Source organism: Vicia villosa, unplaced genomic scaffold (genome assembly GCF_029867415.1).
Source record: "Vicia villosa cultivar HV-30 ecotype Madison, WI unplaced genomic scaffold, Vvil1.0 ctg.001936F_1_1, whole genome shotgun sequence".
Taxonomy (NCBI): Eukaryota; Viridiplantae; Streptophyta; class Magnoliopsida; order Fabales; family Fabaceae; genus Vicia; species Vicia villosa.
In genome coordinates this window covers 56,869-82,500 of record NW_026705780.1, presented here as the reverse complement: position 1 = coordinate 82,500, position 25,632 = coordinate 56,869, and the positions used below count along the sequence as shown (strand labels likewise).

The following is a 25,632-nucleotide window of genomic DNA, read 5'->3' as shown; positions in this document are numbered from 1 at the left end:
GATGGGTAACCGACTTTACAACAGCGGTTTTCCGGATAATTATGGGGGCGTCGACGAATTCATAGACAGCGATCCACGAGACATCCCAATTCCAGGCCCAGTGACACAAACCCAGCAAGAAGCACAAAGGGGTAGAGGTAGGGGTAGAGCTAGGGAAAGGGGTGGTGCCAATATTCGCGGCGGGATCAACGATCGCGGCAAACGTGTCATAACAAGACGAAATTGCGGAACGGGTGGCTATCTTGGTGATGGACGCCATTGATCATTTTGTTGTATTTTCTTTAATCAATTGTATCGTTTCTCTAATTATTTGTAATTGATGTTTCGTTTCTTTATTATATTGAAATCGATGTTACATTTTCGGTTTACAAAATGTCAATTTGCGTTTTGTGCACTACATTTTTTAGGCTAAAAAAATATTTTGAAAATTTATTTATACATATATCTTAACAAATAAAATAAAAAAGGATTTTTAAAAATAAAAATATTAACAAATGTTAACTAAAATAAATTAAAAAAAATGAAAAAAAAATTTTAAAAAAAAAGGATTTGGCCTTATGCGCCAAATGGTTTGGCAATTAGGGCAAAACCCTAAACTTATGCGCCATTCCATTTGGCGCAAACACCCTCAATTTTAGGGTTAGCCAATTGGTTTGGCGTATGCACCAGAATCCAACACTTATACGCCATTTCAAATGGCGCATTCACTTAACCGGTGTCCCAAACCTAGACAGTTTGATAAATACCTCGAAAAGTTGGTTTTTTCTGTATTATTTTTATTAAACATGGTTATTTTAATTTTTTTCTGATTTCGGCCCCAAAATTCACAATATTGTACATTAATGTTTAGAGTTAAAAGTTAAAATTGTGTTTGATTTTCTAATATAGTCACTCTTTTTGATATGCTATTATTAAATTATTCTTGCATTAAATAATTATGTAAAGTTGTAAACAAACATTTTAGCATGATACATCAATTAAATCAACACATCATGTATAATTTGTAAACTTGCAACCTAATATAGTTTCTTCTTAATTCTTGCACTTGAGAAGAAAATCAGCAACCAATTTGATGAGTTTTTTTCCTTTCTCAGATTCAGTAGAAAAAATATAATAAACATGGCCTTCATCTTCTTCTTCAAACAATTCCACTTCTCCATTCCAATCACTCTCTTTCACAGCCTCATAATACATAACTGCACTATCCTTGTAAGGATCATTACCAGCAACAGTAATAAGCATTTTAGAACAACCAAGTGTACTCAAATCAGGTGCATATGGACTCATTGGATTCAACATTGGATTATCTATCCCATTAGGTGCATTAGGGTACACAAATTCCCAAAGCAAATGAGCAAATTCATTCACCTTCTCATATTGCTCAACTTTTTCAAACCCTAAGGATTTTGAACCCCAAAAAAATGGATGGTTCATATAAGCACCAAATATTTTAACACCAAATGGTAGTTTTTCAGCACCAGCACGTATAGCCATGGTGTGAACAACATTTGCACCAGCACTGTCACCACCAAGGAAAACTTTGTTGAAATCACCATGATTAAGAATCCAAGGGTCACTATTTATTGGAACATCTTCTAATGTAGTGTTATGTGAAGCAACCCAATTGAGACCAAACCAACAATCATCGAACATCGTAGGAAGAAAATGTTCCGGTGCTTTTCTATATTCAATAGAAAAGACTAGAACATTTCCTTGAGAAGCAACAAGGTTACAAATATTGTGGTGGTGTGATGCAAAAGGTGACTCACAACAAAATGCACCACCATGAAAATAAACCAAGATTGGTATTTTTTGGTTTTGGTTGGATAGTTTTGGTAGGAAAAGCCTAGCAAAGAGTGAAGGGTCATTGGAAATGAGAATGTCTTTAGATGAGACACCAGTTTTAGGATCTTGTGGTGATGGTGGGACTATTGGCATGTCATTGAGACGTTCTATGGTTCCATCGCTGTAGACATTAATGAAATCAGGAACATTAGAGACTATCTCTTTGTTTGGCGTGGAAGCCATTTTCTAGTTAATCTAGGGTTTATAATATATTCCAGAGAGCAAGTTTTAGCATTATTAATCATCATGCGCTTCTATTAATAAAGCCTCTGTACTTATTACTCACTGCTCCTCTATTTCTTTAACTCTCCAAGGCCTTAGTAGCCGCATTGTCACATGCAGGTGTGGTCACCATTGTCGGGTATAAACTATGAAGTTCCCTTCATATCCGCTACATTAAGTGTTAACCAGCTCAATAAGACAATGATCAAACGTACGAATTCCTAAACTATGCCTCAGATTAATCTTGGCTAAGGCGTCAACGCATTTGTTTTCTATTTCTGTGGCTTCCGCGATGCACATACGGAACTGCATGTTGCGTCAAAAGTTTAGGAAATATACTTTATTACACATGATTTTATTTTAAGATATTAAAGGGTTGACTCTTATTTATGGAAGTAATAGAATGTATTTTTTTAGTCAAGAGAATTGAATATTTTTTTATTCTGAGGTGGCCACATCTGAGTTAAGGGTGTCTCATCTATTCTATGGTGGCTAATCTTATAGATAATTTAGAAGTTTTGAGATGACTTCGGGAGTGAATTTCTCCAAGAGTAGTTTTATACAGGTTTGTTGGAATAGATACGTGATTACATATCAGAATAGAGAGAAACACATGAAAGTTTTGTTCACGCAATTCGGTCAAATTGCCTACGTCAGCTACTATAGAACAACTATATATAGTTTTGTCTTATTAATTTGTTCTGAATTACACATTAGAGTTTCAGTGTTATAAATATGTATAGGAATACTAATGATTCAGATTACAATAATACTCCTATCAGTCAAACTCAACAAGGTTAATGTGAATTCAGTTCTTCTATCCGTTGCAGAAAATTTCCTTCACTGGGAGATTGATACATTTTCTTTTAAGTACCTTTATTTGTATGTAATATATCATTGGTACATTTTCTTTTAAGTACCTTTTGTTTATCTCTGGGGTGTATTATCGGCTTGAAGTTACTTGAGATCCTTTAGTCAACCTGTTGAATAAGAGGTTTCATTCTTGAAAGCATAAATATGTTAGTTTGGATAGCATAATGGTTTTTCTAAATTTTTTTGCTTAATGTTATCCTCATCTTCTTCTTGTCTTTTTTGAATATCCATGTAAAGGTTTGGAAGAAACTTGTTAAGTTACAAAGAAGGTTCCTTTAGGGTGGAGTGAAAGGCGCTTCAAAGATATCCTAGATTAAGTGAAATAATGTTTGTAAGCTAAAGAATACAAGGAGGTTAGGAGTCAGGGACCTTCGGTTGGTTAATTTTGCTCTTTTAACAAAGTGGAGATGGAGGTTGCTTACATGGATGCAAATGTCTAAAGGGATATTCTTGTAGTTAGACATGGAGCTCCAATTGTCATTATAACAAATAATATGTTTTATGATAAATCTTCGAGTTCTATCAACAAACAACTGTTAGAAAAAGTTGCTTAGAAACTACACTCCGAATCTCAAATCTTTCAAAAAAAATTCAATCGACATGTTTCTTATTTTTTTTTATTTCTAAATCAAACCTGATTAATTTACTTTATAGATTGTTGGAAGAATTAACAGATAGAAAAAATAGCCCAAAAAACATGCTTTAAATTCCACCTTTTGGATTTTTACTTTGGTTTTGTTTTTCAATTTGTCTTTCTTATATTTTTTTTAATTTATCTATTCTCTCAATTTGAAATCTATCCGAGAGAAAATCCCAGCTTTACATTTAAATTGACGATTTTTTCTTTTTTTTTATCGATTTTCTCAATTGAAAGTTCCAACCGAAAATAATTTCATTTTCAAATATTTTCTATAACTAAATTCTACCTTTCATTTACTTTTACAACTATGATTTTCAACTTGATATATCATGTGAAGTCGAAAGCTCCCTAAACTGATAATATTCTAGATGATTTTCTTATCAAAGTACACCGTATTTACACCTTAAATTTTACAAAGCTTTTTAAATATGACACAAAATCCAAAGCATGAAAAGATTATTAAAAAAATCAGACCGTATATATAACGGTATGTAAATACGGTGTTAGTGTAAATTTAGGTGTACCTCTAGCATTTCTCTTTTCATATTCATCTTCCTCATAGAAATTCCATAAACGAATTTGTAATAAAGAATAGTCACTCTTTTTGATATGTTATCCTTAAATTATTCTTGCATTAAATAATTATGTAAGAAAATCTCACATAGAATGAAGCATATGAATGAATAAAACAAACATAAATAAAAGAGGAGACAAACATTTTAGCATGACACATCATATATATAATTTGTAAACTTGCAACATAATATAATTTCTTCTTAATTATTGCACCGGAGAAGAAAATCAGCAACCACTTTGATGAGTTTTTGTCCTTTCTCAGATTCAGTAGAAAAAATATAATAAACATGACCTCCCTCTTCTTCTTCAAACAATTCAACTTCTCCATCCCAATCACTCTCTTTCACAGCCTCATAATACATAACTGCACTATCCCTAAGAGGATCATTGCGAGCAACAGTAATAAGCATTTTAGGACAACCTAGTGTACTCAAATCAGGTCCATATGGACTCATTGGATTCAACATTGGATTATCTATCCCATTAGGGGAATTAGGGTACACAAATTCCCAAAGTAAATTAGTAAATTCATTCACCTCCTCATAATGCTTAACTTTTTCAAACCCTAATGGTTTTGAACCCCAAAAAAGTGGATGGTTCATATAAGCACCACATATTTCAACACCAAATGGTAGTTTTTCAGCACCAGCACGTATAGCCATGGTGTGAACAATAGTTGCACCAGCACTATCACCACCAAGGAAAACTTTGTTGAAATCACCATGGTTAAGAATCCAAGGGTCACTATTTGTTGGAACATTTTCTAATGTAGTGTTATGTGAGGCAACCCAATTAAGACCAAACCAACAATCTTCGAACATCGTTGGAAGAAAATGTTCCGGTGCTTTTCTATATTCAATAGAAAAGACTAGAACATTTCCTTGAGATGCAACAAGGTTACAAATATTATGGTGGTGCGATGCAAAAGGTGATTCACAACAAAATGCACCACCATGAAAATAAACCAAGATTGGTATTTTTTGGTTTTGATTGGATAGTTTTGGTAGGAAAAGCCTAGCAAAGAGTGAAGGGTCATTGGAAATGAGAATGTCTTTAGATGAGACACCAGTTTTAGGGTCTTGTGGTGATGGTGGGACTATTGGCATGTCATTGAGACGTTCAATGGTTCCATCGCTGTAGACATTGATGAAATCAGGGACATAAGAGACTATCTCTTTCTTTGGTGTGGAAGCCATTAGGGTTTATACTTTCTAGCATGCAAGAGTGAAAGAATAATACATATGGAGCAAGTTCTAGGTCTATTAATATTATGCGTTTCGATTAATTTTATTGCAAATTTTGTTTATGAAATACATTTTATTACTCATGGTTTTAAAGATAAGGGTAAACTTTTATTTAGGGAAGTAATTCAATATTTTTTTTTTACAATGAATTGAATGTATTTTTTGGTTAAGAGAATTGAATTTATTTTTTGGTCAAGAGAATTGAATATTTTCTATTATTATGACAATGCATTGTTATCTTGTTATCTTTTTGCGGACTTCAAAATAAAAGATAATTTTAAATGGTTCCTTAAACATTTTTGGTAAGATTTAATAATCAGTTTTAGTGTTTTACTAAGTCAACAAATGCTGATAATTTAGTCAAAAATAAGATAATGCATATAATAATATCAAAATTTATAAGGAGTCGTAATATTAATGTTAATTAAGTTATTTAAAATTTTTAATATAAAATATTAATTGTATTTTTATGGCAAAATGAATGTTACAAAAAAATATTTTACAAAATAAATGAAAATCTCTATAAATCGAGAAAATAAACTACTATTACACAATTTAAAAAATGTACGAGATTTTCTAAAAAAACAAAAATTCCCTTAATGCATGATTTATTTTTATAAGCAAATTGAAAGTTTTTGAAAGCTAGGTGTATATTAGTCGGAATCAAAATACAAATAGGGGTTCTATTTAACTTAGGTTTAAAAGTTAAAAAATAGTTTATTAGATTCTATTTAGTTTTATTTATAGGCAAAAGAAATATTATTAAAAAGTACAATGGTTTTTCAACCCAATATACAAAGTCAATTCAACAAAAAAAGACAATGAGATCTAATTAAACAAGACAGTCAGTCAGAGTAAGACACCAAACCGACCACTCTATAACCCGCCTAAAACTATTAGAAGCTGCAATTCTTTCCCACACTATAAATTTAATCATTCCAAGAATATCAAAATTAGGTAACCCCCTCTCTCATTTTGAACAAAATAGAGTCCCTACATATCCAAATCGCTCCACAAAAAGCTAAATTCAAACAGCCACTGAATATTGATATTGACACTAAACTTTTTTTTTTATCTTCAGCTTAAATGTATGCAAGCAAGCTCTTAACCAACATGACTGTTATTCGAAGACCACCCTCAACCAATCAGTGAACTTCTTCCAAAGTCAAGTATTTGTGGTCAAGACCGTCTTTGAGGGCGTGTAAGGCGGGCTACCGCATAGGGCCTCAAATTTCTCACACTTAACATACAGCTAAATAGGGCCTCATAAAATATTTATATTGATTAAATTATGGTCAGATAAGGGCTCTATTTATTTTTCCATCACTAAACTACGACTAATCTACACAGGGCCTCCAAAAAAGTTGAGATGACCCTGTTCGCGGCACAAGAATGAAATAGATGCTCCAAATCTTCATCACCATCAAAACAAAGCAAACATAATGAATTGTGCACTCCTTCTATAACACTGTCTAACCAATTTCGTCCTAGTTGGTAAGCTATTGAGAAGTAATTTCCACCAAAATATTAGGATTTTACTAAAAATTTTGATTTCCATAAAATCGCCAAATCACTTTTCAAACTCTCCTCCAAAACCTGTCCCAAATATGAAAGGTTTTGCATCCTCAAATAACTTGACTAGAGAAAAAATTCACTTTTTTGTTTCTACCAAACGACGCAATCTTGTGAGTTCTGGACTGGCACTACATCCTACAGCAATGCAGAAAGGTCTGCAAGTTGTTCTGCTTCATGTACAGTCCCCACATCCCAATTGAGTCAAGTTGTCGATGCCATATACATCTTCCAACCAAACTTTCATTTTTCTCATTTTAGTGTTGCATGTCCTTGCAAATCAAAACAACAAGGGGAAATACACTTGCAGCGGCTCTGAACCAAGCCAAATGTCTCTCAAGAAATAAATATTCCTTCCATTACTAAGCTTACATGAAATTAAAGTTGAGAACCACTATTCTTGATTGACTTCCAAAGGATATTTTACTACACAAAGATCCTTCCACCAAAGAGAAACTTTTCTACCATTATTCGCCAAATGAAGAACAATCATAGAAATCTTCGTGTCATCGTACCTGCAAGATAGAAAATCAACCTACACAACCTTTTTTTCATTTAGAATCCTCCATTTCCATTTTTCTTAAAAGCGCAAGATTGAACCTCCCGCAATAACTCCAATACCTCATTCCTCCTTTGGCTAACAAAACTGGGCCTAACTTACCAATTGATTATCTTTTTATCTTCTTCCTCACTCCAAAGAAACACTATTTGGAGCATAATGATTTCCTTAATAATAGTCTTGGGATACTTATAACAGGAAAATAAGAAATGGGTATGATAGTCAAAATTGCATTCAAAAGAATAACCCTACCTCCAATAGACAAGTGTCTATTATGCCAAGCAGCAAGATTTCTCTTAATTTTTAAAATAATAGAATTCCACATCTCCATTCTCTTTAGATTAACACCAATAAGAATGCCAAGGAACATAAAATAGGACAAAGAACCAACCCCACAAGATAAAAGAAACTAGGTGGCTTGAAAAAAAATCCAAATTCAAGTTAAAGCCATGAATTTTACTCTTGAACAAATTTACACGCAAACCAGACTCCAATTCAAAACCTTTATGTAACTCTTTGATGCTCCACAAATTCCTCCATGAACCTTCTCCTATCAACACTGTATCATCCGCAAATTGAAGAAGTTCAAAGTGAACTCAATTATTAACTTGAAAACCATGGTACTACCTAAATCTACTTCATTACGCACCCCGCTAAACCTTCTATTACCAATAAAAAGAGAAACAGAAAAGAAAAAAAAAGATCTCCATGACGCAAGCCTCTAGAAAATTCAAAATATTTGGTAGGACTCCCATTGACCAAAATATGCAAAGTATTGTTGAAAACAAGACCTTTCACTCACCCTTGCCACTTGCTACCAAACTTCATTGTTCTCATCATACCCCTTAGGAAATTCCAAGACACACAATCATAAGCTTTCTCGAAATCAACCTTTACCATCATACAACTTGTTTTATGTCTTTTTACATAGTCTACCAAATCATTTATTACTACAACTCCATCCAACATTTGTATCTTAGATAAAAAAAGTTGTCTAGCAACTAGAAATCAGATTAGACATCTCCTTCTTCAACCTTAATGCTAGCAACTTTACTAGAATTCTATAAAGACTCTCAACTAAACAAATAGGTTTATATTCATGAAGAGTTATAAGATTAACTGAATTGGGAATCAAGGCTAGGAAATACGCTATAATTGCTTTAGGTAAGGTAGGATTCACATAAAATTCCTTCATAAACCTAACAAGATCATCTTTCACTAAGTCCCGACAAAGTTTGAAGAATCCCATGTTAAAACCGCCCGGACCCGCACTTTTCTCCCTGTCACAAGACCAAATGACATCCTTTAATTATTTCAAATAGAATGGCTCCTCCAAAGATAACATTTCCTTTCTTGACAACTGATTGAAATATACACCTGCCAGAGTTTGTCTTCTAAACCTCAATTCCTATAAAAAAAAGTTTCAGTTTACTTTCATTTTTACCTCCTCCGCTTGATCCACCACCCATTAGATGTCTTTAACCCCAACAAACTATTTTGTCTTAATCTCTTATTCATCACTCTATTGAAGAACATTTAGTTAAAATCCCAAGCTACAATCCTTTATGTCTATCCTATTGTTTAAGAATAATCTCCCTAATCTACGTTGAATGTCACACTTTACAAGAAGCTAAAATCCTCTTCTGAATCAAATCCTCAATAACCTAGATCTCACCGGTTGCTGCCTCAAAATCCAACCCATTCAAATCCTACAAAGTCGAATCAACCTCTAGATTCAAAATACTGGGAAAAATTATTCAACTTTCTAAGGTTAAGCTTAAAGAGCTTGACGTCTTCTGACATCACGTAAGCAACTTTACTAGACACTTTAAATGAATACCATATATTTTCAACAAAGGGTAGGAAATCAAGATGTTGAATCCAATCATCAAAGAATTTAAAGGGTTCGGCCCCCAATGGGAGACCTTCCCTTTGATCCAAATTGGACAATGTTCGGAAAATTCCATACTTCCAACGGTTTTCCCCACAAACTTCCATTTCTCTATTAAGCCTTGTGGCAACAAGAACCTATCTAGTAGGCTTATAGCCTTGCCATTCAAGTTAAACCAAGTGAATTTGCTACCCACAATCAGCATATCAATTAAATTCACCTCCTCTATAAAGCCACTAAACTCAAACATCACAATCCTATTAAACTGATTTGTCATCCCTTTTATTCTGGACCAACCAAAGGCCCAAATGAGGAAGGCCATATCCTTCTGAAATTCACTCCACTTGATCCAAAGTATAAATCAGTTCACACGCTAAAAAACATGGTAGAATCTTTGATCTCCAATTTCATTATACTCATCTTTAATCTTGAACTGACTTAGGCATTGAAGTGCTAACTATGAAGGTCCACCCTGCACCATCATAAAGGAGATCGGAGCCACCGTTAAATACCAATAGTTATCCAACTCTCCATTTATGATTCCTTCGTGGAGATATAGCCTCCATTTCTGACTCCCGAACATAACAGTGGCGCCATTTGTGGATGAAGCTAAATAAATTGAAGAAATTATTCAGAGTTCTCTTGGTGTTGGTCGCGGCCTTAAAAGCAGAAGCAGGAAGAGAGTCGAAATATCCTAGGGTGTTCTACCTAGACACTTGTGAAAGTGAGGTTTGCTCGGTGCTATGTGGTAATTTCGAGTTCGTCCATCTCGAGGAAGACTCTGTCGGGTTAGTTAAAATAGGCGTCGAACTTCCTTTAAAGTAAGAACACAGATTAAATTCCCTGGGGATGACGTCGACCTTTTCACGATAACCCCTCATGAGATGTCTGACATTGATCCTAGTGTAGTATGCCATAAGGTGTATGTGGACACCAAAGCTCATTATGTATCTGAGTATTGAATGAGACAATATCCGAAAAACGCTAAGGCTACTACTTGCATGGTTAAGGGTCTATTGGATGTTGGGTTCATTCCTGAGGTCAAATATACTGAATGGTTATCCAACATCGTATTGGTGAAGAAAGCCTCTGAGAAATGGAGGATGTGTGTTGACTATACCGACCTTAACGGGGTCTGGCTGAAAGATTTTTATTTACTCCTAAACATTGACAGATTAGTAGACAATTTTGTGGGCTACCGATTAATTTTCGTTCATAGGCGCTTATTCAGGGTATAATCAGATACATATATATATATATATATATATATATATATATATATATATATATATATATATGGATCTAACCGGATAAAGACTGCATTTATGATCGAACAGGTAAATCATCAATATAATGCCATGCCCTTCAGATTAATGAATGTTGGAGCGACCTACCTAAGAATGATGAAGAAGATCTTCCAAGAAGAGATAGGGAGACACTGAAAGTGTACATGGATGATACGATCGTAAAGTCCAGTCAAGAGGAGCTTCACGCCCAGCATCTTCAATGGGTATTCAAGAGATTCCGGCAATATAATATGCGCCTTAAGCCGGAAAAATGTACTTTCGGGGTGAAGGCAGGAAAATTCTTGAATTTCTATTTGACTAAGAGAGGGATCGAAGCAAACCCAGACAAATGAGAAACGATGATTCATTTCAAAGACAAGCACTACATGTTTTTCCTTTTATACCAATTGTTGAATAAGAAAATCGATTTCGAGTGGACAAATGATTATTAAGAGGCATTTAAATATTTGAAGAAAATCTTGGCTACGCCCCCGTGCTCACACAACCATCTCCGTGAGAAGTTTTGTATTTATACTTAGTTGTTTCCGAAGAAGTCGTAAGTGTCATGTTGATCAGAGTATCTGACACGCACCCGAGATCAGTTTATTTCATTTCCAAAGCATTGGCATGGGAAGAAATGTGATACCATAAGATCAAAAAGCAGTCCTGGCATTAGTGAGAGCTTCTCAAATTGTGCTGGTATTTCCTTGCACATTCCATTCTCATCAGAACAGATGTGCCCCTAAATTAAGTGCTTTATCGACTGGATATGGCCAGACATTTGACAAAGTGGGCGAGTTATCCAAGTTTGCTTTATCGACTGGATATGGCCAGACGTTTGACTAAGTGAGCGAGTTATCCAAGTTTGAAGTATCCTTCGAAACAAGGAAAGTCCTAAAACTCTAGTTATTTGTCGACTTCTTAGCGGAAATGACTCGGGTATCCCCCAGAACTCGATCGTATGTAGGTAATCTTTACTGATGAATCGTCTAGCAACAGGGGAAGCGGCGCATGTGTTATCCTAAAAAATGGTTCTAATATAGTAGAAGTGTTGGTAAAATTCAAGTTCCCAACTACTAACAACCAAGCTGAGTATGAGGTCGTCATTGCCATGATCGCACTCGCGAGAGAAATTGGAGCAGATTGCATTGAATTGGCAAAGGATTCCCAATTGGTTGTTTCGAAAATAAAGGGAGAAATCCAAGAAAAGGACCCTTTCTTCAGAAATACCTCAAACTTGCTATGGGAAAGCAATATGCCTCAAGAAGAAAACACGTGAGTCCATGTCCTATCTCACTTAGCCAGCACTAAAAACCCAAATAATCAACCACTCTTTTGTTTCCATTGTAGTGTGATTATTCTCATATTTTCTTTCTATTTTTTAATATTCTTCACACGTGTATACATAAATTGCACGGGGTGTTGCGAATTCATTTTTTACTTTGCATGCTTAATTAAAATGGGTTTCTATTCTACAGAGTTTGAAAGACCACCCCGATCATCTGAGATTGGTCAAAAATGAGTTCCTAAAAATGATGAGTGAAAGAAATTAGAAATACATCATCACCTATGGAACCATAGATTGTCCTAGGAACTTCCCAATTGTTCCACCACAACATGAGGATCCCGAAACCGGTGTCTCTTCCAAAGACATTGTCTTTTCCAGTCACCCTTATCTCACTGCGAGACTTCACCAAAAACTCTCCATCTTGGTTTTGTTTTAAGGTGTAACATTAGTTTACAACTTTTATGTCAAAACAAAAACTAAAAGATTTGACATAAGCAGTCCATCAGCACTTCTTTCTTGCAAAGGACTAGTTAATTGTCATATATACATGAAATGCTTGGGTACTCAGTAACATAATCATAAACTCAACAACTGTAATGCATAATCAATTGAGATAGAAAACTATCAATTCATAACCATCACAATATTGCACGAGGAAAAAAATCAATGTTCGTGAAGGTCATGTATGCTACTACATTTACGACAACTGTGTTACAAACAGAAGGGAGGGACACAGCATCAAAAAAGAACAGACACCACCTGGTGTTAGACATTTCTTCAAAACCACGCTGTTCTGAATCCAGGAGACCTCCCCCACACTTGAAATAATAATCAATAACATCTACCATATTATGTACACATTGCAATCTGTTAGATGTCAACCATATAATGACACATACTATGGCTGGATGTTGGAGTTCCCCTTCGTAAGAGCTTTAACAAAGTAATTGCGGATCTCTGGTATTGTTCGCTGAATCAAATCAGTGTGTCTGCAAACAGAATTTAGATATTTAAAAAGTGCACAAATTAAAAGATAATTAAGAACTAATGCAACATTAATGTGAACTTCAGTTATCATTTGAGGTATATGGAAGCAACCATGCTCCAAACAACTGACCAACTAAAACTCTTCTTCAAAAATGAAACTGACCAACTAAAACTTGATTATCCAGCTTATTTCAAAGCGAAGGTTGGTGTCTACTGTCAATCTAACTATACAACGATGTATAAGACTGCAGTCTATGTGATCATATTGGTCAAATTAAAAGCAAGCAAGATGAATAGAGGAGAATAAGAACCAAGTTTATTACTTTCCTCAAATGTTGAGAAAACCATTTGCTAGCCCCCCTTCCATATATAATTGAGATGCCTTTACTCAAGGTGAAATAATTCATGACTATGAAGACCTATTCCTTGTTAGTTACCGGGTATGTGCCAGAAATTTTCAAAATATGGATTCCTTTTAGGTCAACATGTTTGCCAATACTACAAAGAAATATATTGTTTCCCAAAAGGGTTGCCTATATCCATTTAGGTTGCCTATATATCAGTTTATAAAAAAATGCCTTTTGGAGAATAAAAGGGTAAAGAGAGAGTTCTGAAAAAAAGCAAGTAAATGTGTGATGGAGGAGATCTGATAGATACCCTGGCATTGCACTTAATTTATCTAAGTGCTCCAAGATAAAAAGGATGCATGTGTGTCTCAATGATATGGCATTGAAGGCTTCCGAAAGTTCATACATATTTGACACACTCTCCAGTGATACATCCTGTGACAAAAAACTCAAGTAATGAGAAATTCACTTTCTATTATATTATGATGTAGTGATACATCCTTCGACAAAAAAACGTGTAATGAGGAATTCACTTTCTATTCTAATATTGGTTCAGGAAACAGTGCACTAACAAATCCAATTCACTTAACTAACCTGTGCAATTGTGTATTCACATAGTCTCTTAAGCCCTTCTAAAAGATATTGATCAGCTGCTCGGAGGAGATCTTGAGCAACTTCAACAGTGAGATCAACTGATCCAGTATATATAAATCTGGACAAAGATTAAACAATGAGATTTAAGTTGCCTGAAAATCATTAAAAGCTTTTACAACACAACTTTCATAAAGCATATGATTGGACCTCATCATCAGCTCAAAGACCTCCCATCTAATATTTGGTATCTCAATGTCCCTTGCATCCTTCTCCTGTCATACAGTAAATGAACTGTACATCAAGGACATGGAATATATTTAAATTAAACTTGCAAACAAACTTGTATTGCCATATTTAAATTCACCATTCAATTCAAAAGCCAAATATGAAATATCCAACTAAAGTTTTCACATGGAAGAGAAAGCATTAAACCAAAATAGTAGGTGATAAACATGTCTCTTGTGAAGAGAAGAATCAGTAAAGGAGTTTTCTTTTTTGGTAGATAATCAATAGTAGGTGATAAACATGTTTCTTGTGAAGAGAGGAATCGGTAAAGGAGTTTTCTTTTTTGGTAGATAATCAATAGTAACAAGAGTTGGGGGAGGGGAGAGAGGAGATATACCCACCCTATAACCACCATCAAACATTGCACGAAATGCATCTGAAGAAGCAAGTAAACAGATTCTGTGGGCATAAAACCGTTTACCTGCATTTAAGTATAAAGATACCTGTTTATCTACAAATGTCATTTCAAACTATGACACGACATGTCATGTAAGTTAATTCTTAAGAAACATTTCCAGAAAGAAACAATTTGGATTGAAAGTATCAACCTTCAACTAAAAATGTAACATCTGATAAGGTAGCATTGTTTACATACTGCTCTCCCAGATAGACCTGCAAGAAGGATAGTCTAGGATTATACATATTCCAACATTGAAAAACAATTTATCCAGAATTATTTAAGACAGGAAGGAAAATAAGGAGAAGGAAGAAGCTAGACATCAGATGCCAATTAATTAAACATAGCACGCATTCATAGCTATACACCTTGACTTCTCGATCTAGATATCAGTTTTAACGACTGTGGATGGTGGACCATGGAAGAAGGCCAAAATCCTCCATAAAACACCACAGCCCCGCCATCCATTACAAACTAGCCGTCGTAGTTAGTTGTCAAAATAGCCACCGCCACAATCTACCATGACCACTATTTGACAACACTGCTAGATATTCAATTAACTTCAACAAAGTGAAGAGCTCGCACAACTAACACTTTTTAAGATATGATTGATCAGAGATCCTATGAGAACAACAAGGGTAAAACCAAAAGACAGGAGAAACAAAATATTCCTATATCATTGAGAAAATTGAAAGATAATAAAATTTTGACCAAGAACCATCATGTACAGGTAAAGCATATTTGGATCCTGTGATTATGGTTATAGTGAGAGAAAAATATCAAACTATTAGGTGTGAGATTATGAATCAAGAAGGTGAAGCAAACTGTATATAATAAGTCTACCTGGGGTGTTGGGGATGGAGGAGCAGCATCAATAGGAGACATAGCCATAGCTTTGTTGGCCAACTTGCATAAAGCCACGGCACCATCAAGTTGCTGCTTAGGGCATGATGAGCCAAGAAGCCCAATAAGCAACTCCAGTCCTGCATGAACAGATGTGCGGCTTCATACAGAATAGAATACGCAACAAAGTATTGGTAAGTGTCACATTTACCTAGTTTGTAATATATTTTTGGCCAAATGCATCTCATCGTTGATAAGCCTAGTTTATATATATATATATATATTTAGAGTTCATTTTTGTTAATTTGGTATTGGATTTGTTTCCATTTTACTACTGTTTCTATTGCTTTTGCTTTATTTCAGTAATACAAAAGAGAATGAAGGCTTTCCGGTTTAAATTTAAACATCAAAGACTCGGTGCAAAAGCTATTTGGAAAATCCAAATTTTGGTATATATTTACTAATTAGAGTTTGAGATATGTGAATGGCGATATTTGCATATATTTGAATTGATAAGTAAAATAGAGTTAGCACTCAAAGAGGAAAAGCAATCAAGACCATTGGAACCAAAATTTGAAGAAAACGGGGCATAATGATTCGCTGGGCGAGCAGGAGATTGGCTTAGCAAATGCAAACTATTGAGTTCGTGAAGTTTAGCTGAACAAATGTCGCTAAGCGGACCTCGCACTTGGCGAATTTAAGGTTCAAAGGCGCTTTTGTACAGCTGGCTAGCCATTACTTCAGGACGAAGAGGCTTGCTAAGCAAACCACAATTTCACTAAGTGAAATCTCAAAACACTGTTATTTAAGATATACACCGAGAGAATACAGAACCGTACGAATTTGAGTAAGGAAGATGAGGGGTTAGGGGAATCAACCATTGAAGCATTTTCATCCCATTTCTTCTCAATTGTGTAAAGCCAGCATGTCAATGAGTAGCTAATTCTCTCTTTGTTGGGATTAGATATAATCAATCATATTCTTTTGAATCTCTTTTCATCTCAAATTTTATATATATATATATATATATATATATATATATATATATATATATATATATATATATATATATATATATATATATATATATATATATCAAGTGATGATAATGTTAATCTTTGCTTTTAAATGCTTGTTATGACTGGATCAATCATACTATGATGTTGTGATTTAAATCGTTATTGGAAAACACGCTTAAGATGATAAACATCTATTGAATCAAAACTCTAGGGACGGATTTAAGTTTAATAATTACAAATGGTCAGTTGTTGATGATATTGTCTTAGTTAACCACCTAAAGAATCGGCATTTAAACAAGACGATAAATTTCTCGTTGTTATTAAGAAATTAATATTGTTTGAATAGCAACATGTGATGACAATGTTAACATTAATGTATGTAACTAATCATTAGGATGCATTAGAAAGTGGTTGAGGAAATCTAATCCCAACAATTTTATCTCATTATTTTCACTTAGAACAAAACTCTCACTATCTTTCACTTAGAACAAAACTCTCACTATCTTTCACTTAGAATTAAATACCGCTCATATCTCGGGAGATACAACACAAAAATACTTATTTATGCAGGTAAGAAGTAAGATAAATAACATTAAAGGAAAAAGGTTGACTAACAATATGCATACCATTGTGGTCAATAAATATTTTTCTCTGGTCGTCTGCAGAACAAAGATGGGCAAGAGCCAAAGCAACTCGTCTTTGGAATGCCTTTTCTGAAACCCGCATAAGATATAATAAATGGTTCAGCACCTACAAAGAAAAAATTAATAATTAAAAATTTGATCAAAATATGAAACTTGGTGCTCATAAAATAGGGCTTGGTGGTTTATTGTTGTGTGTAACTTATTAAACTTCTAACTGAAACAGTAATAGCATCCTTGTCATTTCCATATTAACTACAGTATAAGGAGTAAACTCGGTAAAGTAAAAAGCCAATGTGACATTGTGCTTACACGACCATGAATCTTCTCTTCTAGTCTTTTCAATGTCTTAGAAACACAATCCTTAGTTGCCTACAATCGAAACCAATAGCATTTTCATAATGATCAGTATGCATCAGAAAGCCTAATAGTTACAGTTCATAAAGATAAAATTTGCACGCAGTCACCAGTGTCAGTGAATTCCTATAGGTATTAAAGAAATAACTTACTTGAATAATAAACTCTCCATCCTGGAGTTTCTTAATTCCACCTACCCTAATAAAGTCGGGCACATTATCCTACAGCACAAAGTAAAAAAATATATATTAACTTCCGTTTTTAGTAATAACTTCTCTGAACAATTATGATGGAAATTTTTATTATTAGAGTTCTTGTAGTTTATCCTACCTCGTTCTCTGCAAGGCCATAAAGAGCAAAAGCAGCATTATGCTGCAAAGACCCATTTTTTGAGTCAAGAAGCTTCAGTAATGGCATTAAGCCACCAGTATGTGCAATACCAGCTTGGTTATGTGTGTCCTGACATATAAATTTAATATCTTCAGCCCAGAGGAAATGGTTATGGTGTTAAGAGGAAGAGGACTCAGTAATTCTGCTTACAAATGGAAACAGTGCATAAAACCTAAATTTAACAAGGTGCAACATAATATTAATAAGACAGTTTGTATGCTCAAATCTAAGCTCCGTTAATTTAATGCTTAAAAATTTAGGCTTCAAAAACAAAAACAAAAAAACAGGTAATAGTTTCCATGAATATAGTTAAGTTACCCTCTCAAGTACAATAACATGGAAAAGACAAAGGAAAACAAATAACCTGTGCCAATCTCCCCAATGCAAAAGCAGACATTTCTCTGAGTTGAACATCAGGAGACTGAAGCATCTCTATCAGAGGTCGGACAGCACCTCTCTGTACAATGTGAACCTGCAAAAAAAAAAGTTAACAGAGCAAGAAAGAATTCCTAGGATAATGATGTGAAAACAAATTCAAATGATTTAAGATTGCAAATCAATCAATGAAGGATTTCTTATTTCTCAGAGATAGAATGAGAAAATATAAAGGATTACACAGGAGCACTGACTCTCCTTTAGTACTGAAATAAACAGTCCCACCCTCCTTTCATACTGGAATAACCAGTCCCGAAAATCAGTTATTCCAAAACTTGTCTTTCCCTCTACCAATTGAGGGCTATTCCTAGAATATTGGTGTGAAAACATATTCAAATGATTAAAAATTGCAAAACAAAGAAGGATTTCTTATTTCTCAGAGATTGAACAAGAAAATAAAAGGTTTACAGAGTAGCACTCTACTTTAGTACTGGAATAACCAGTCCCACTCTCCTCTCATACTGGAATAACCAGTCCCAAAAATCAGTTATTCCAAAACTTATTTTTCCCATCTACCAATTGAGGGGTATTTAAAGACTTTCTAAGAATAACTAAAATAACAAAGCTTAACAGCCACCTAACAAACTCATCAACTTACTAACATCTACTAACAAACTGGTCAACTTACTAACATCTAGTAACAAACTCTTAACTACTCCAATATTCCTACATTCTATATCCTAACAAAATCAAACAGTAATTAACACATTATCCAAAAAAAGTAACACGAAATTCAACTAAAGTTAATTTTTACCTTACAATCTGAATCAGTTGCTGCAAACTGTCCAAGTAACAACGCTGCTTCCCTCTGGCTTTCAGAGCAACAAGAGCTGTTACATCGAACACCATTAGAATGGATTAATAAGATATCCTTCTCAGCAATATATTTTGGTCTAGGAAGATTATTGCCATAAAAAGGGAGCTTTGAAGATTTTAAAATTATACTAATAATAATCTTGTCATAATATCAATACAAGTTGAGAATATACCTAAGTAATCCAATAACAGGTTGTAAGGCTCCAGCAAGAATAACTTCTTTCTTTATATTGGGAGAGGAGTGGACCAGATTTCCGATCACACCAACCTGCAATAAAATAAAATTCATTGAAAGTGCCCAGTAAGAGAAGTGTGTAAAGACCAAACTCAACAGTATTGCAAATTAAGAATATATAGTTAAAGCTACACTAGTAATACCGCTTCATAATGAATAGCAGCGTCTTCTGACCGAAGCATCAGAATCAGAGTTGGAAGAGAATTGCATTCAACAATCTGAAAAGTTGTGACAAATGCTACATAACTTACTCATTCACTCATATCATATTAAAATTTATCTAAATCCCCATCTTTCAATAAAGGTCACTTACCTGATTCTTATTTTCATCATTTTTAAAAGCGAGGGTCCGTAATGCACCAGCAGCTGCTCTTTGCACTTTTGTATCCGCAAATTCAAGCAAATGAACTAATGGTGGAATCCCACCTTCCGTCCTACACATTAACTCCATATCATTATTAACATAATCATTTCAAACTAAATCTCATTTGAATGGTAGTCCTTGAAGAAGCAAACCTAACACGGGTTTTAATACTGCTGTTTTCATGAGCAAGGTTAGTGATCGCATCTGCAGCCCTCCGAATGAGACTATTAATGGCACGTGATGTTAAACCGTTGTTATGCCTTTTCAAAAGATCAACAAGATGCTTCAAAGCACCGTTGTCAACAATGAGTTGTTGATGCTCTGGCTGAAGAATGCATTTCAAACAAAATAGTTTAGGTAAGGGCTAAGGTACAATTCAATATATGTATCTTGGAAACTTCCCTATACCATTCTAAAATCCTTCCTTCATATCATTCATCTAAATTATCTGATAATATAATACAGGACTAGAGGAATAAATATCATTTCAAGTTTGAAGCACACAACCAACACTTGTAAGAGAATATAAAGCAAAATACCTCTTCCAGCTATGTACTATCCTAATAGAATACAAATAACTATCATGGAGTTCTAATCTTTACAGACTACAGAATCATATCAAACAAAAGCCATACAGTTGAGAATACTGAATCCAAAACCGAAATAAGTTCAGCAGCAATAATTGAAGGGAAGTTAAGGGAAGTTACCTTGACTGCAAGAAGTCCAAGTGCGAATGCGCTACCTTTCTCGACCTCGTGCTCAAACGGCTTCGGAACGTCGTGTTCAGGCAAAGGAGGCGGTTGAAGATGCTTAATCAAAGCCGGAACAGCGCCTCCTTCAACAATCACGTTTACAACTTCCTCTGAAACAACCGAATAATTGATTCAGAAAACAACGCATGCAAGCAAATTCTGTTAAGGTAGCAAAGAGAAATGATAGGGATGAGGCTTTGAACCGTTTTTGGCAAGATCCGCGAGGGCGTGAGTGGCGCGTTTAGCAGAAGCTCTATCGGATTCGTTCCATGAAAAAGTGGAGAGGAGAATTGAAACGTGCTGGTTGACGTCGGATACAAGTGCGTCGCGTGCGTCGCCGGTGGGAGGAAGAGAGATCTGTGAGTCGTGTTGAGATTCCTCCTCCAGTTTCCTTTTCTGGCCTTTCTTCTCCGGTAGGTTTTGATCTGGACGCTTCTGAAGCTCCATCAACCAACAACAGGACGAAGAAGGTCCCTCTCTCTCCACACCCCCTTTCTCTCTCCTCACCCCCTCTCGCTATCTATCTATCTATATCTCTGAGTGTGAAAGATAGAGAGACACGGAAGAAACAAGTGTAACAGAAAATGAGATGAGAGAGAGAAGAGTGATCCAAAAAAATGGATTTGGGATTTTGAATAAAAATGATGAATACGGAGTTCCAGATTGGGGGCAGTTGTGGAATAACACATCTATTATTTTTCTGTTTTCTTTTTCTTTTGTCTGAAGAGGAAGAAAGGTGTCGGCATGTGAAACCGCCGCATTAGTTCGAGTTCCGAAACGCTAAACAGTTTAGTTTTAAAAAAATAATTTTGGTAATTAATTATGGTCAGCATAAACTATAAACAAGTAACTAACGGGATACCCGTCCTACTATAGAGCTGTTTGGATTTAATATTACGTGGATAAGATCTATCTTATAAAGTTATTCCGTATATATTTCAACAATACACATATTAATTGAATGACTATCAGAATAAAAATTAAATATGTAGTATGTTAAATAATACTCCCTCCGTTTCTTTTTAGTTGTCACACTTGTAAAAAAAATTGTTTCTAATTGTCACTTTATAGGTATAAGATCAATTATACCCTTGCTTTTTTCATAGAAAAGCGGAATGGTGGGCTTAATAAAGATAAAGATAAGGGTAAATTAGGAAAAACGGTGAATATTTTTGTTCTTTTTTGGTTGTCTTGGTTATAGAGATTTTGGCAAGTGTGACAATTAAAAAGGAACGGAGAGAGTAGTTAACAATGTAAGAGTTAATAATACATCCAAATTTTTAGTTCTTTAACTAAAACAATAATTACACATCGGAATATGTCATTCGTCAGTTTTTAAATTTAATTTACGGATCATAAACATTCACATAATCACAAATATAAACAAATAAAATGTGGCAACCTTTATGCATTGATTAAAGTAATATAACAACAGTATACTTAATTGATCCAATATAAAAATACCTAGAACTCGTTTATAAAAACACTTATTTGATTCAACGCTGGGTAAAATAATTTTATAAAAATAATTAGTAGATTTTTCTTGTTTATTAAAATATTTGTAACTTCTTTCCGTTTATAAAAATAATTGTATCACCAATATACTTTTTGCATTTATAAAAATATTTTTGACTTATTCACGTTTATAAATATAATTGTATTAATAGTAGACTTTTTCCGTTTATAAAGTTATTTGCAATTTATTTTCATTTATAAAAATAATTGTATCAACAATAGACTTTTTTTCGTTTATAAAAAAAACTGTATCAACAATAAACTTTTTTTGTTTATAAAAATATTTGTAGCTTATTCCCGTTTATAAAAGTATTTGTATCAACAATAGACTTATTTTCATTTATAAAAATATATGTAACTTATTCCCGTTTATTAAATCAATTGTATCAATAGTTTATTCTCGTTTATACAAATATTTGTAATTTATTCCGGTTTATAAAATCAACTATATCAACATTAAACTTTTACTTTTTTCTGTTTATAAAAATATTTGTAATTTATTCTCTTTTATAAAATCAATTGTATCAACAATAGCTTTTTTTCCGGTTATAAAAATACTTATAACTTATTCCAGCTTATAAATATAATTGTATCAACAATATTTTTACTAATTTATTAAAATATTTGTAGCTTATTTCCTTTTATTAATATAAGTGTATCAACAATAGTATTTCCCTTTTATAAAATATTTGTAATTTATTTCCGTTTATAAAATAAGTTACCAATAAACTTTTCTCCGTTTATAAAATATAAAATATTTGTAACTTATTCAAATTTATAAAATATTTGTAACTTATTTGAAAATATTTGAAACCTAATCATTAATTTAAAAATATATGTAGCAACAATAATTTTTTTCCTTTATACAAATATTTGCATCAAAAATATATTTTTTTCGTTTATAAAAATGTTTAAATCCAAAATACATATTTTCCCGTATTTAAAAAGAATGTCGTTTTAAAAAAATTGGATCAACAATATACATTAAAAAAATAAAGTAACACTTACTTTTAATTTATGTTAAAATAATTTTTTAAATTTTAAATTATAAAAAATTTAGTTTAAATTTTTATTTTGTTTTAGCATTTTTATAACTTAGAAGATTAAAAAATGTTAAATTTTATAATTAAATATTTTAATGTGGGCACCAACTATAATTTATAAATTGGTTCATTAATTGAGGCCAAACTTTTTAAAATAGATGTTAATCTTTTTAATTTAAACGTGTTTCATATTCTTATTAATTTTCTCATAAAAATCTAAAACATTAAAAAAATATCTTTCATTTCGAAAAAAGAATCTCTAATTTTAAATTTGTATAAATGATTAAAACAAAACTAATTTGTAGTATTAAAAACCTAATGACCAATATATGTTATAAACATATCACATTAAAATAAATAAGTAATAAATTGTAATTACAATATTAAATGATATTTTAACCTTTATTATAGTTGTTATAATTTAATTGCATTTAAGATCTAAACTATTAAAAATTGAAACTTAAACAACTACATTGAAAATTTGCATCTATTATTTTTCTGTTTTCTTTTTCTTTTGTCTGAAGAGGAAGAAAGGTGTCGGCTTGTGAAACCGCCGCATTAGTTCGAGTTCCGAAACGCTAAACAGTTTAGTTTAGAAAAAATAATTTTGGTAATTAATTATGGGTCAGCATAAACTATAAACTAGTAACTAGCGGGATACTCGTGCTATCGCACAGAGCCGTTTGGGTTTAATATTACATGGATAAGATCTATCTTATAAAGTTATTCCGTATATATTTAAACAATACACATATTAATTGAATGACTATCGGAATAAAAATTAAATATGTAGTATGTTAAATAATAGTTAACAATATAAGAGCTAATAATACATCCAAATTTTTAGCTCTTTAACTAAAACAATAATTACACGTCGCAATATGTCATTTGTCAGTTTTTAAATTTGTTTTACGGATCATAAACATTCACATAATCACAAATATAAACAAATTATATGTGGCAACCTTTATGCATTGATTAAAGTAATATAACAACAATATACTTATTTGATCCAATATAAAAATACTTAGAACCCGTTTATAAAAACACTTATTTGATCCAACGCTGGGTAAAATAATTTTATAAAAATAATTAGTAGATTTTTCTTGTTTATTAAAATATTTGTAACTTCTTTCCGTTTACAAAAATAATTGTATCACCAATATACTTTTTCGCATTTATAAAAATATTTTAAACTTATTCACGTTTATAAATATAATTGTATTAATAGTAGACTTTTTCCGTTTATAAAGTTATTTGCAATTTATTTTCATTTATAAAAATAATTGTATCAACAATAGACATTTTTTCGTTTATAAAAAAAACTGTATCAACAATAAACTTTTTTTGTTTATAAAAATATTTGTAGCTTATTCCCGTTTATAAAAGTTTTTGTATCAACAATAGACTTATTTCCGTTTATAAAAATATATGTAATTTATTCCCGTTTATTAAATCAATTGTATCAATAGTTTATTCTCGTTTATACAAATATTTGTAATTTATTCCGGTTTATAAAATCAACTGTATCAACATTAGACTTTTACTTTTTTCCGTTTATAAAAATATTTGTAATTTAATTTATTCTCTTTTATAAAATCAATTGTATCAACAATAGCTTTTTTTCCGGTTATAAAAATACTTATAACTTATTCCAGTTTATAAATATAATTGTATCAACAATTTTTTTTTCTAATTTATTAAAATATTTGTAGCTTATTTCCTTTTATTAATATAAGTTTATCAACAATAGTATTTTCCCTTTTATAAAATATTTGTATTTTATTTCCGTTTATAAAATAAGTTAACAGTAAACTTTTCTCCGTTTATAAAATATAAAATATTTGTAACTTATTCAAATTTATAAAATATTTGTAACTTATTTGAAAATATTTGTAACCTAATCATTAATTTAAAAATATATGTATCAACAATAATTTTTTTCCTTTATAAAAATATTTGTCTAACACCCCATACATAACTGACTAGTATATTATGCATGAAACATTAAAAATTAATATTGAGTACATACAAAAGCTATTGTTATAGAAAGATCCATATTGAATACAACATGAAATTCTACTAGGAATAACAAAACATGTGTCTTCAATGGAACTGCACGGCGGAAAATGAGATCTGACGAGGTCTCCGAGCCATCACCACCTCCAAGTCTTCAGTCCAAACCTGCTACTGACCAAACGCTACTAAACTGCACCTGAAAAAATATAAGTTGATTGGGGTGAGATTACTAAATCTCAGTGAGTCCTCCTATCCTATAGGTCCACTCGGATCTACAGTGTAATACCCCGATTCTTTGACACTGGTAATTATCATTTAATTGGCTAATTGGTGATTAGAGTGCACATTTAGTATTATTTCATATTAATCTAAGAATGGTTATAAGTGAGTTGGTAGAGTAGTTGGAAATAAAAGAGATTGGTTAAGACCAAATAAGAGTGGTTAGAAACTAACCAAATGGCATTATGGTGAATAAAGCTTGGTTGGAGGATAAAATGGAATTTTAGTATTGCTTGCATGGACATAAGGGCTTGTTTGGCTTAGAATATCAGAATTGGAAAGAAGAGGAGAGAGCTTAGAAGCATGGGAGAGAAGAGG

General features: G+C 32.8%; 3 protein-coding genes across 3 annotated transcripts; all 3 read right to left on the bottom strand.

The window, feature by feature from the left end:
- Nucleotides 1-1,032: 1,032 nt before the first annotated feature.
- LOC131637164 (2-hydroxyisoflavanone dehydratase-like) lies at nucleotides 1,033-2,028 on the bottom strand. The gene has a single exon (XM_058907751.1). The coding sequence runs from the start codon at nucleotides 2,026-2,028 to the stop codon at nucleotides 1,033-1,035; it is 996 nt and encodes a 331-aa protein (XP_058763734.1).
- A 2,328-nt stretch (nucleotides 2,029-4,356) lies between these two features.
- Nucleotides 4,357-5,352, bottom strand: LOC131637163 (2-hydroxyisoflavanone dehydratase-like). Its single transcript, XM_058907750.1, has one exon. It carries the CDS (start codon nucleotides 5,350-5,352, stop codon nucleotides 4,357-4,359), a length of 996 nt encoding a protein of 331 aa, XP_058763733.1.
- A 7,252-nt stretch (nucleotides 5,353-12,604) lies between these two features.
- Nucleotides 12,605-21,107, bottom strand: LOC131637170 (ARM REPEAT PROTEIN INTERACTING WITH ABF2-like). Its single transcript, XM_058907758.1, has 19 exons — nucleotides 20,662-21,107; nucleotides 20,414-20,568; nucleotides 19,859-20,031; nucleotides 19,656-19,776; nucleotides 19,486-19,560; nucleotides 19,281-19,375; nucleotides 19,046-19,121; nucleotides 18,221-18,328; nucleotides 17,797-17,925; nucleotides 17,619-17,687; nucleotides 17,422-17,481; nucleotides 17,095-17,218; nucleotides 15,450-15,589; nucleotides 14,758-14,821; nucleotides 14,551-14,630; nucleotides 14,132-14,196; nucleotides 13,925-14,042; nucleotides 13,641-13,765; nucleotides 12,605-12,985 (listed from the first exon to the last, which is right to left on the bottom strand). The coding sequence occupies exons 1-19, from the start codon at nucleotides 20,903-20,905 to the stop codon at nucleotides 12,895-12,897; spliced, it is 2,112 nt and encodes a 703-aa protein (XP_058763741.1). The 5' UTR covers nucleotides 20,906-21,107; the 3' UTR covers nucleotides 12,605-12,894.
- Nucleotides 21,108-25,632: the final 4,525 nt, after the last annotated feature.